This window comes from Limulus polyphemus, unplaced genomic scaffold (assembly GCF_000517525.1).
Source record: "Limulus polyphemus unplaced genomic scaffold, Limulus_polyphemus-2.1.2 Scaffold5773, whole genome shotgun sequence".
Lineage (NCBI taxonomy): Eukaryota > Metazoa > Arthropoda > Merostomata > Xiphosura > Limulidae > Limulus > Limulus polyphemus.
In genome coordinates, this window is record NW_013671383.1 from 31,398 (window position 1) to 44,381 (window position 12,984).

Genomic DNA, 12,984 nt, shown 5'->3' on the forward strand with positions numbered 1-12,984 from the left:
CATAGAAGATCAGATTACCCTTCATATAGAAGTAAGTGGTTTGAATTATGATATTCTGGTTAGTAATAATTTTTTGTCTTTTAAAAGGCAGAAGTTGACTATTATGACTTAAGTAAAAACGTTTAGAAATGTGTTTAGTGAGATAATGTTCTCTTAACTATAAAAACACTTAACCCTAAAGCAAGAATATCCACCTTTCTGAAAAAACGGGAGTTAAGGATTTTAAACAAATATGTAAGAGCTTGCATGTCATTTAAGAAAAGATATTGTTACTTTATAAATAAGTGAAAGATACAGTTAGTGCTATCTCATGTTTCCTTTTCAGCTCATTCCTTATTTTGGTTCATATTTCACAGTAAAATCTAAGCTGAGAAATAAAACTTAAAGAGCAGTTTCCTACTGTGTTTGTTACTAATAAAAGAAAATTAGCATGATAACTTTTGACTAAATATGCATCTAGATTATATGTGAAAGCTAATTATGTATTACAAGTTAAGCAAGTGGAGTTCAGTTCTTTACAAATTAAGCCTATTCCAACAGGCTTCTCTATTTTACATGACCTCGTAACCACGGTGGTATACATACTTTAACTCTGAAAATACTTAACACTTTTACTACATGTCACAAGATTTTAGTGAATAACATTCAAAATTTAATTAAACTACTTTTCTATCATGGTGTACGAATAAATATAGCATAAAAAAAGCTGATAATTCATATTTTAATGGTATATAAGCTTAAGTTCTTAATTTCATAAGGCGATATTAAAAACAGAAATCCTGAACTTCCCTAGTATGAGAATTTACCACCCCTCCAATGTAAATTATTCATAATATTGATATCATTGCTCAGCCTTTTTATAGCCTTCAATCTGATTTAGTTATAGAGCCATAAAATAGAAAATCAGACCACTGTGGCTATGCCTACCTGGCACATTCTCTCTTTCAGAAATTGTCAATAGTTCTCTCTGATGTAAATACTATATTATTTATAACAACTAGAAAACCAAATAAAATTGAAGGCTATAAAAATTATGCTTTGTCTGAACAATGACATCATTATAATGGGTAATTTGTGTTAATTTCTGTACTTCTCAGAGGGGTGGTAAATAAATGAGAGAAGAGTGAAAACCTAGAAAGAAAATGTCACAATTCTCATAAAAGAGGAGATTGAGGATTATATTATATTTTCTAATAAAAATAAGAACTTGAAACTTGTATTAAAATTTGATTTATTAGCTATATTTTACTGCCAAGGTTATTTGTATACCATGATGATAAAGTAGTTTAATTAAATTTTGAATGCAACTCGGCAAAACCTCATGACATGCACAGAAAAGTGTACTTGTATAGAAAGAGTTAAGCAAGTGGAGTACAGTTCTGTACAAGTTAACTCTTTCCGTATGGGCTTGGTCAATGTGACCAACCCTGTAATCATCATAGATTCTATAATATAACTTTTAATATGGTATGTGTATCTTTATGAAATTTGACAAGCTTTTTGTAAACATTACAAGACTTACATACATGAAAAATCTGATATTTTAATCAATTATTTTTACTAATGATTTATCCATAAATATGTAGTGTGAGATTGTTGGCTACTCCAAGTTAAAAGTTGTTTTCATGTTAAGAATAAAAATACTTTTCTTCACATGAAAATTTTCAGATTTAATTTGCTTAACCTCTTAAACCTACTAAATAAATAACAAATTTTTTTTTTCAGTAAAACTATATTTTATTTATTATATTTTCTACCCTAACTCAATATGCATTTGACAAATTTGACTGACCTCATAAACACCATAAAACAATACAAAAAAATTTAAATTCCCTTTTTTTTCTAGAGTGACTGCAGATTGTAACAAAAACTAAAGTTGTTTCTGTTAATAAATTCTGATCTTTAAGTTATTCATTTCACATATTTTTGCAAACATTGTTTGTTAAAACTGTGTAAATGTAAAGAAATTTGAAAATCTCTTATTTTGTAAATTGAATTCACGAAGTACATTGACTTAAGGTAAACAGTGAGGAGTGCAGAAATTTTCTCAATGATCATAGATGCTTGAATTAAATGTGAGTGTAAGTGAGGTATTCCCAAGATTTTGTGCCTTTACGATTGCTAATAAATGACACTTTATAAGTGTTTGTTGTTTGCTAACTACCCGAAGATATCGGTTTGTCAAATGGAAGGGTATCTTGTGAGAAATTATGCTCCACAAAGTTTTAATTATTTGATTAACCTGAATCTTATCCCCAAGAAGCACCAAATGCACTTAGATTTACAAAAGGCTTCAAGAGGAGACATATCTCAGACTTCGTAGCTTGAATACGTTTGTATTTATTGATGAAGATTTTTTACTTCTAGAAAGCTGGCAGGTTTGAAAATGGTAATAGTGATAATAGAACCAATTAAATAGCCATCAAAATCTTTAAGGATAATCAGAATTAATAATGCTGATTAAAATATAAAAGTAAAAGTAATCAGTGATTTAAAAGTCATGATATCAAAATGCTATACTGAGGTAAATACAATGAAACAAATCAAATTCTGGGTTATGTTTTTTAAGGTGCACAGGACAAACTAAAATTGACCGTTATATTCATTTTCACTCACACTTCATGTTTCTGGTACTTATATAGTTCCAATACTAATTTTTGGCTTATTAATACTTCAACCTTCACTTTTTTGTGCTAGTAGTGTCTGTAACTTTATTAGGGCATTTTTTCTTACGATTACTTGTATAGCATTGACAGCATACACGTTCTTGCAACTGTTACAACCGAAAGTCTGTGATTCTTGTCTTGATTGCTTTATTTGTACTACTTGTGTTTTTATCAATCTGTTCTCAGCGATTTGTGTCATACTTCACAATCACTTGAGTTATTGTACTTACAAACAGAAGGCCGGTATGGCTAGGTGGTTAAGGTGCTCGACTCGCAATCTGAGAGTCGCGGGTTCGAATCCCCATCACACCAAACATGCTCACCCTTTCAGCCGTGGGGGCATTATAATGTGACGGTCAATCCCATTATTCGTTGGTAAAAGAGTAGCCCAAGAGTTGGTGGTGGGTAGTGATGACTAGCTGCCTTCCATCTAGTCTTACATTGCTAAATTAGAGACGGCTAGTGCAGATAGCCCTCGTGTAGCTTTGCGTGAAATTCAAAAACAAACAAACAAACACAAACTGAATCACACAGACTGTGGCACTGACTACTCCTCCTTTACTTCCAAAAGCACAACCGTACAAAGAAATGTTGAAAGCTGCCAGGCCATTCCTGTGTAGGCTTGACTGTAGAAAGGATGTAGACATTTTTCAGCTGATTAGTTTGACTTTCTGACAATGAATGGTGATGCATTTTAACCCTTATGAGGCAGGCTCATGCAATTTGTGGAAAATGAGTTGCAAATTTCACTTGTACAATAATAATATGTACTGTAACTCTGAGATTTCTTAATGTATCCTCTCAGAAACTGGTAATATTTTGTTAAAGATCATAAGTATATTGTATACAAAGAGTGACATTATTATAATTGTGTTTACTAAAAATATGTTATTTTTCTATCGTAGTTAATTGCATTCAAACTATTAACAAATCAAGTGTAAAGTGATTTTCATTTTAAGTATGAAAATACTTTTCTTCAACTTACAGTTTTCATATTTCATTTGCATAATCTCTAGAATCTCCTAAAAGGATATCAACGTAAATATTTATTTTATTTTTCATTTTCTCTACCATGTCACCAACTAACTATTATCATCAACATACGATGCAATGAAATAATTAAAATTAGGAAATAGAAAAAAAACGTACCTTTTAATTTTAGGTTGAATATCTTTAATGATTTTCCTTTTGTTAAATTTGTAATTTCATGTATTTTCCTTAATTCTTCCTTAGTTGATTTTTAATGTTTTATTTTCCTTTCTCGTCTTTTACCACTTGACACCAGGCAACGGTGCCCTCGAGGCATATTACAGTTTTTTTGGGAAGCGTGTAACTCTTCGGCAAAATTTTCCTTTTGTCCATAACATCGTAAGCCTTGAGAAAAGAAGCAAAGTATGATGTACATTTAAAAAATGTTTAAACCTTTTATAACATAAATGATACATAATTAACTAAAATATAATAGTTAGAGCTAAATACAATTTAAACTGTATCTCTAACTATAACATCTTTGGGTAAGAAACAACCGTAAGTGCTATAGTCAATCAAGCAGCCAATACATGCAATCCATGATGACAGCTGTGCATCAATTTCAAAATAACCATTGTTATATTATAGTGTAAAATGATCTCTTTGTAGTGAGTATACACGTGTATGTAACACCTATGTGTTGGCTATAAAGCTCAAACAAATCTGTTGAAGGTGGGTGTGGCAGCTGTCAGGGGTTGAAAAAATGTTTTATTTGTTTCAACTGTATTCATTCAGAGAACTTTGAAATGTACGAGTCAAAAGGTTGTGTAAGCATCTTATTGTCTAGACGTACATCTACTCAACTATTATTGTATATTTGAAGATACAGAGAGCCAATAGAAAGAATTTGTTTACTTGTGCAGAAAAACATTTAAAGGGTCTCCTGTTGCAAAAGGATTAATGTGTGAAGTGAGAAGAATTTATGAAATAGTTCAAGTTTCCTTTGCTAGATGGCAGTATTATGGTCAAAATATATTTGTTGATGGTGACTGGTGAGGTTATTTTATGCAACAGAGTGCTGACTGCTGATTATGCCTGTGTACTTTATGTCTAGTTTTCAGTATGTTATGCACAAGATTTATTTTATAAATTCAAAGCCATCTTAGCTAACTAGTATTCAGGCTTTGGAGAAGAATGTTTTCACAATTAGTGTTTTGTCTTCTGTAGAGTCTTGCATTTTAATAGAAGTCATCTAATTTTGGTACAAGAACCATTCAAATATTTGCCAGTCTATAGTAACTGTTATTTTACTTTTTAATCATAGCTGAGTTCTATAAGGTCTTATACTCCTTTTCAGGAAAGGTCCCCGAGTCAGCATGTAGTCAGGCATCAGAGGTTTCAACTGAAAGCACTCCTTCCAAAGGTGAGAAACTTATTTCAATTTCCATCAAGCAGATTTTAACTTTTAAGTGTGTAAAGTCCTCCAGTGGGTCAGTGGTAGTAAGTTTATTAACTTACAGCGCAAAAATCCAGTGTTCAATACTGAGAAATAAAATATTTTAAAATTTTGTACAAGTTAGTTTTTTTACATAAGTTTCTCCTTGAAAATTCTATTGTGGATTGAATGTTCATAGAATTTGGAAATTAAGATTTATATTAAAATTTCTATATTTTTCAGAAATATCTGTTTCTAAAAAATCAAAGTTGCTAACAAGAAGGAAACATACAGCTGAAGGAACACCCGAGACATGTTCCCTGCTACCAGAAAGGTAAATTTATGTTTTATTTTGCATTGTGACTCATATAATCAATGTTTACTTCCTTTTTCTTTGCATTATTGAAACTGTAAGGTTATGTTTTAGCCATTATAATAAATATGGTAATTATCAATTTCTCTTACAGTTTTAATTAAAATGTTACCAAACTCAGAAAAGGGAATGAACCTGTCCCATTGGGAAAGTCCGTTTTGTTCTCTGTTGGTACTGCTTTTTTAACGTAGATACTTTTATGATATGCAGGCAAATCATTAGTCTTGAGAACCGTGTTTTGTTAATATAGGAATGAAAAAAATTTTTAGTCTGTTTCTATTCAGTTTTGATATAAAAACATGATCCTGACAACTGTTGAGTTGTTTCATTCTTGTTGATTTTGGTTCTTTGTCATTGTCTAGCAGATAGTATCTACTCTCTCCATAAGGATAGTGCTGCAACTTTACATACTGTGTAGGATAGGTATTTAACAACAATGTCTATTACTAACCAATTAGATGATTTGTAAGAGAATGACCAGTCGCATGATGACACTTGTAACTTATAAGTAAAACCGATATGAAGTGTCATTTGTAGTTAGAATACATACAGAAATTTTTATTTGGTTTGAGACATAGTCAATCAATGGAAAGTTATCTTGAGAGAGATAACAGTTAATTGATTCACTGTCCAGTAGGAAAGCAACTGACCAGTGTCCACGTAATTAAGCACACTATTCTTCTTCGCTTTTCACAATTAAAAAAAAAGCTTATTTCACTTTACATAATGTATCCAGTCAGTGTATTTCTTAACTTAAAACTTAAGTCATTTAGTTAAGTTTAGATTAACTTCATAATTTTCCCATTTGATCCTCCTGTTATAAAGGGGACTTACGTAATTGTCATGTGAAAATCAGTTGAGAATGTCATACTTTCTAGAAAGAATGTGATTATATTACCTAGATAATAGATATAAAAATGATATTTTTGTAAGTATTACCTTTATATATATGGTTCCTCTGTTGAAGAATATTGATCAAATTTGGCATACTTGTAGCTCTTCAGTCAGAGTTGGAGCCATTATATTGCTATTTTGCTGCAAAATTACGTAACTGACAAGCTTTGAATTCTTATTGCGAACATAAGTCAAGTTAATCCCAAAGTCAGTGAAAAAATCATAAGTTAAACTGCTTTTATTTATTTGAAGAAATTTTAGACCAAAGATGAAAGTTGGCCATAAAGGTATTTCTAATCTTTAATTGTATTACATGGTTTTAGCTTTTCATAAAATTAAAGTGACTGTAATGGGATAAAGTCACAGAAAAGTGCAAGGTGTTTCATAGTTTTTATTTTTTCCCCAAGATCATTTAAAAACAGTGGATAAGTACCAATGGCTGAAAGTGTTTCATAAAGTTTATACTAACACTAATAATTAAAAGGACATTGGTTATAGAAGTACTACTCATACAAAGGCATGCATTGTGTGCCTTAAGCCTCTCACTACAGGCTTCCATATCTGTACATTTTATGAGGATTTACTGAGTTACATTCAAAATTTAATTAAACTACTTTCTTATCAGGGTATACAATTAAACTTGGCATAAAAACGTAGCTAATAATCCAAATTTTAATGTTATATAATTTTATGAGGCAAAAACAAATCCTGAATTTCCCTTAGTATAAGAATTGTGACATTTGCTCTCTAGGTATTCCCTCTTCTTTAATTTATTTACCACCCCTCTGAGAAGTAGAAAATTTAACATAAATTATTCATTATAATGATGTCATTGTTCAGACAAAGCATAATTTTTATAGCCTTCAATCTTATTTGGTTACAGAGCCATAAAATAGAAAATAAGGCTCCTTTCACAATGCCCACTGGGCACATCTTTTCTTTCAGAAATTGACAATAGTTTTCTCTGATGTGTAATATATTATTTATAATGAATAGAAAGCCAAAGTTTTAATCTATCAAATGACGTATTATATTATGTTCTTTGTTATACAAAGAATTGTCTATTTCGCTTCTAGTTCAAAGTTTTATTTCCACAGGAAACACGTAGAGGAGCTTAACTAAATTTTCAATGGCTCTTGTGTAAATATTAGAAACTTTTTAAGTTAGATACGGTTAGAGTAGGTAAAATAAAGAATAATGATGATAATAAACATTTTTCATGAGGTATGCTCTCAAGTAACTCGCAAGTAGTCCATTTGTTGTATAATTTGATTGGGTAACATGAAGTTTGCCAAGTGAGTTAAAAGTTATCTGGTGGGAATATTAATTAGACACGGTTCAAAGGGCAATAAAACAATAAAATTTAAATATAAACAGATGTGTACTGTTATGAGTTTAAAACTATTTAGGATTTGTAATTGATACTTAAAACCTTTGGTACTAGGGAAGACTCCATAATTATAGAATTGAGTAAAAAAACAAAGACAGTTGTTGAATGTGTCACAAATATTTCATTTATCAATGACTGATTTTACGAGTAAAGGCATCATCAGGTACATACTGAAATGGTTTGTAAACAGGTTTATATATGTTTAACCAAAGAACCAGAAGTAACCTTTAGACAAGTGGGGAAGAGCTTAAGTTGATTTGGTTTATAGAGTGTTCTTTAATTCGACCTAGCTGGAAATTAAGGAAAATGGAATCAAACTATGCATCCCACCTTATCGAAAATAAACACCAATTGATCTGGAGAAGAAAAACTTCCAAATGTTACACAGCTGTGAAAAAGGTAAAAAACTTGATAGCCTGGAAATTTTAGAAATAAATAGAAGTATAAAAAACAAATTCAGAAAACGTTCTAAGTGACTGAACCAACTTAAGCTCCTCCCCCACTTGTCTGGAGGTGAATGTGAAGGTTAGTTCTGGTTCATTGGTTAAACATATATAAATCTGTTTACAAACCATTTCAGTCCATACCTGATGATGCCTTTACTGGTAAAACCATGGTCATTAATAAATATTTGTGAAATGTACAATTGTTTTTGTTTTTTTCTTCAATTCTATTTAGGATAAACAAATGTAGTTTCATGTTGCAATTTGAAGTCATTGTAGAAGGAAAAATAGGATAATTTAGATTTAATTAAAGTTTTTTTTTGAGTGGTTATGAGGTCAGTTGAATTGACCAACCTCGTATAGAGTTAGGGTAGAGAAAATAACAGATAAAATATAAAGTTTTACTGAAAAAAAAAGTCTGAAATTTACTCAGGAGGTTTTAGAGATTGCTCAATTGAAAATTTGAGAATTTTAAGGTGAAGAAAAGTAATTTTAATTTTTGCATGAAAAATCACTTTCCACTCAGAGCAGTCAACTCTTTGACTCCATACGTTCATGGAGAAACTTATAGTGAAAATACTTCATTAAAACTTCGTTTTTGTCTGCAAATGACTCTTAATGCTTACTTGAAAGTTTGTGAATTTTCGTGAAGATACACATACACAAAACATATTAGAAGTTATAATATGGAAACTCTAAAGGTCATCAATTTTGGGTCAGTTTTTTTTTTGTTGAATCAACTGAGCCTATAAGGGAGAGAGTTAATAGGAAGAATTGTGAGGTATTTTTCCATAGGATAGATGCTAGGTTTAGTTTTGTCTGTGTCGTTTAATATTGTTTGTTTAACAGCAGTTGGAACCTAACCTAACATATTTTTATGACTGTATGTGTATTTAATTATATTTTTGTATTTGAAGCTATTTGAGGTTTTGCCATGATGGTGGAGAGTATGGATGACCAAATTTGAAACAAATGTACACATAAAGATTATCTGTTTTTTTTGACATTAGCTAGTTTTTAAAAACAGTTTAATCCATAAAAGTAGAATTTTCTTAGATCTTGTTGTTGACAAAGTACAAAATCCAAATATGGTAAGAAAATTCACCTGTACAAAGTTTAACATATAAGAAAGTCGTAATAATTAGAGGTTTGAAAAAAATGTTTGCTGGGTGTACCTAATTTTGACTTGACTGAATCAAGAAAAGTAAAGACACTAGACAAGCAAGTTTTATAAAAGAAACAAAAACACAATTTGTTTCCAAGACAAGAAAAGATGTAGTCTTCTTCATCTGTTAAAGACACAGGCACTGGATGATGCTGGGGCTTGCACCCTTATTTAAAGTCAGCCTTGTTAAAGGAAGAATGTTTAAACTTACTCTTATCACATCCTCACAGAGTGCATTGTTACCTTTGTTTCTGATCGTTCTCAATAAGAGAGAGTACTTGGTTCTTTTACAATTTGACATAACTGAGGAGTCTAGAAAACCCATTAGGTCAAGTTCAAATGGAACTTTCCAACACTTACAGCTAGGAAAAGACCTTGAAATACCCAAGGGATATGACTCCAGACAGTGTGTGACTCCAGATATTGACACAAGAACAATGTCATCCACTCAATATTAGTTATCTATAAGCTGTATGTGAACGCGTAAATCAGCATGTGAAAAATTTTAAAACTTTTTAATGTAATAACTGTACACCTCTGAACTAAAAAACAAAACAAAAAAAAACATCTTATATTTTTACATTTACACAGCTTGACTTTAATAATTGTAACTTTGTTGCTAATGTTTTTGTTTTTTTTGTATTTTAGGTTTTTCCAGTTTATTCTTTTACACTATTAAGCCAAATAATGCATATATTAAAACATGAAAATTAAATTTGTAAGGAATATTGATAGTAGAATTATCCAGGAAGAAAAAAAAGAAGCTACTTGTGAATTTTATAATTACCGAGTTGTAATAAAATGTACACAATGTGAGTTTACAGTTTCATCCTTTTCTGCCACAGGCCTTCATACCACTTGCTTTAAATTATTACACGGTTACTTTCACTTTCCGTTACTGAGTGACAGTTTATTCCTCAAAACAAAATCTTAAATATACTTATTATATATTTGTAAATGTACAGCTTTTATTAAATTTTAAGTATTTACAGATCACTTAAAAAAAAAATCCTTTAGATGTTTTAACTTTTTCCATTTCAAACTGTGCTATCATGTTTAGCAAGAGATATGAGACTTAAGCAGTCGGTGTCACAGATGGGTTGAAATGTTGACCAGAACTTATAGAAACCAGTGCAGTTGGATTAATTTATATTTTCAAGTTAAATGATCGTGTAATCTCGTGTAGATAGTGTTAAAATTAGGACTAGAACGTATAAGGAGGACTGCAATAATTAGATAACTATATGTTATAGGATTAAATAGACATTCATAGGCTTTGGTTTCTTGTTTAGCTCAGATTGAGAAAGCATAATTTGCAAGAAGAAGTAAAAATTACATAAATGGTACAATACTTTTATCATTTAAAACATATATATTATTTAACTCAATTTTTAAACAAAAATTATATATTTTATGTGAATTAAAGCCGTGGTTCTCAACCTGTGGTTTTTTTGGACCACTAAGGTCCACGAGCATTCTTTAGGGGGGTCAGCAATGGTAAAGATTGAGTTTACATATTGCATTTAGAAAAGAGAAACAATGCTATGTCCAACTAAATGAAAATTGTTAGTGTTACACAATAGGATAAGCTTCCAACGATAAACTTGTCTGAGTATATGGGTTCATAAACAAAGAAAGGTTGAGAACTGCTTTATTAAGGTATTCAGAGATTAAAAGTAGTTGTTGTTTCTCAACTAAAAAGGGAAACCAGTGACAGAGTCAGTCGTCATTCATCTAAAAAAGAAAGCGATCTAGGCCCACCCACTTACATTCTTGCAAGCATTTTGTCCAAAGCTGGAACTCACTTGGCAAGTTCCCATGGTGACACTTCCCCTGGGGCTGTTCACTGTTTCCAGGATGAATATGGTGAGAAGAAAAGAGTTTTTATTCTGTTGTGATAGCCTAGTTTTATTCTGCAGATGACAATAATGACATAATGGAAGAAGTCATAGCTAAAAAACTTTGGAAAACTAGCAAGATGAGTGACCAAAGGTCAGTATCAGAGTTAGTGATATCTCTTTCAAATACATAGAAAAAATTGAATTTTTTGACATCAGTTTTAGGTCAGTGGGAGCAAAAGTGAGCTATGTGACCCTCAAAGGTATCCATAATGAAATGAAATTAATTTGTTGTATTATAGAACATTTGAAAAAAGAATTAAACAAAGCCATAACCATGAAAATATTTCTTCACTAGTCCAAATTCACTACTTATATTCACTGTACTGTATTATTGTGTTGTTTTATGTTAATATAGGTTTCTTCAAATTTGACCCCATATATCAATTCCTCCTCGACTTATTATGCTTAGATGTTTTAGCATGCCTTGAAGTGCTGTATGAACGACTGATTTAGTACTATGGTAAATGATGAGAAATTCTGGCATTAAAAAAAATTTTATTTGGTGGTAGATTATTTATGTAAAAAGCCAGTACTCAAGTAAAGGCATAATTAGTGTGAAATTATCTTATAGTTACTGTGGTGGTTAAACATGCTAAAATGACTTTTTATAATTTAATTTGCATATTAAAAAATATTTTTTGTATATAAAAGCACCCTTTCTCAACAAAAGTTTAATTTTCACTATTTTATTTCTGTTGATCCCAATGACCTGAAATTGGATTATTGAAATCAATTGTTTTCTATGGATTTCAAAAAGATTCCACTTGAATAATACCTAAGATCCTGACATGGTCCTTGATCTTGCCATTACTCCTTTGTATGTTCATTTTTATAGCAAAATGATATTGCAGAAATTTTAAGACACTTGTTTTTATGGAATAAAAGTTATCATATTTGTTTGTACTTGAACTAAGATTTGATGAATCAGGATGGTGGAAGTGTTAGTTTGTCAAAACACAACAGTAATAAACAGTAGAACATTGGTCTGTCTTCTTCAGGTACGATCAGTATTAAACAATAGTTTTATATGTTGTTACAAAGACAAAAGATAACCAGAAATTAAACATGATGGAAATGGTGTCAGCAGGTGACAGGATATAGGTAGAGGTCAGGTCTGGTCAATCGTGTGAATGGTGAATAGACCTTGCCAAATACAGCTGACATTGCTAAGGTCGTTATTACGGTTGTGTGAGAGATCGTTTGCTTGGCAAGGTCTATTCTCGGTTCATATACTTGACCTTGACCTGATGTCACCTGCTGACATCATTTCTATCACATTTAATCCCTATGTTTTTTGTTTTTGTAACAATATATAAAACTTGTATTGTTTAATTCTGATCATATCTGGAGAAGACAGACCAATGTTCTGTCGAAACATGTAGTATGTTCCACCATCAATAAAACGTTTCCTTATGTTTATAAATTGTTGTTTGCCTGCCTGTTATGTGCTTCCTTAGTAAAGTAGTCAGATACAGTACTATTACTAGCAAGAAATGTGTAAATTGGAGATATGTGGTTTTGTAGTAATACTGTTATCCGATAGTGCAAGCATATACTTTACATCATCATAGTTTCTGTTTAACATTGTTGATGACAATGTCTGCATGGTGGTTTCACTTACCCAAATGTAGTATATGATTTTTAAAATGTGAAATAATCTTTGTGTAGATTTATTTACAGAGATTGAAATGACAATAGTTATTTCCGTGTTATTGAAAATTAAGTATCTGTATATATATATATATATA

General features: G+C 30.9%; 1 protein-coding gene across 1 annotated transcript in view; it reads left to right on the forward strand.

Moving 5' to 3' along the window:
• Positions 1 to 12,984, forward strand: part of LOC106472961 (pecanex-like protein 3) — a gene marked incomplete at its 3' end in the record, with an annotated part of 49,283 nt that overhangs the window by 21,927 nt on the left and 14,372 nt on the right. Inside the window, exons 7-10 of the mRNA XM_022401488.1 lie at positions 6 to 31; positions 4,993 to 5,058; positions 5,314 to 5,404; positions 11,038 to 11,201. Coding sequence (XP_022257196.1) covers positions 6 to 31; positions 4,993 to 5,058; positions 5,314 to 5,404; positions 11,038 to 11,201 — 347 coding nt within the window. The remainder of the gene's footprint in view (positions 1 to 5; positions 32 to 4,992; positions 5,059 to 5,313; positions 5,405 to 11,037; positions 11,202 to 12,984) is intronic.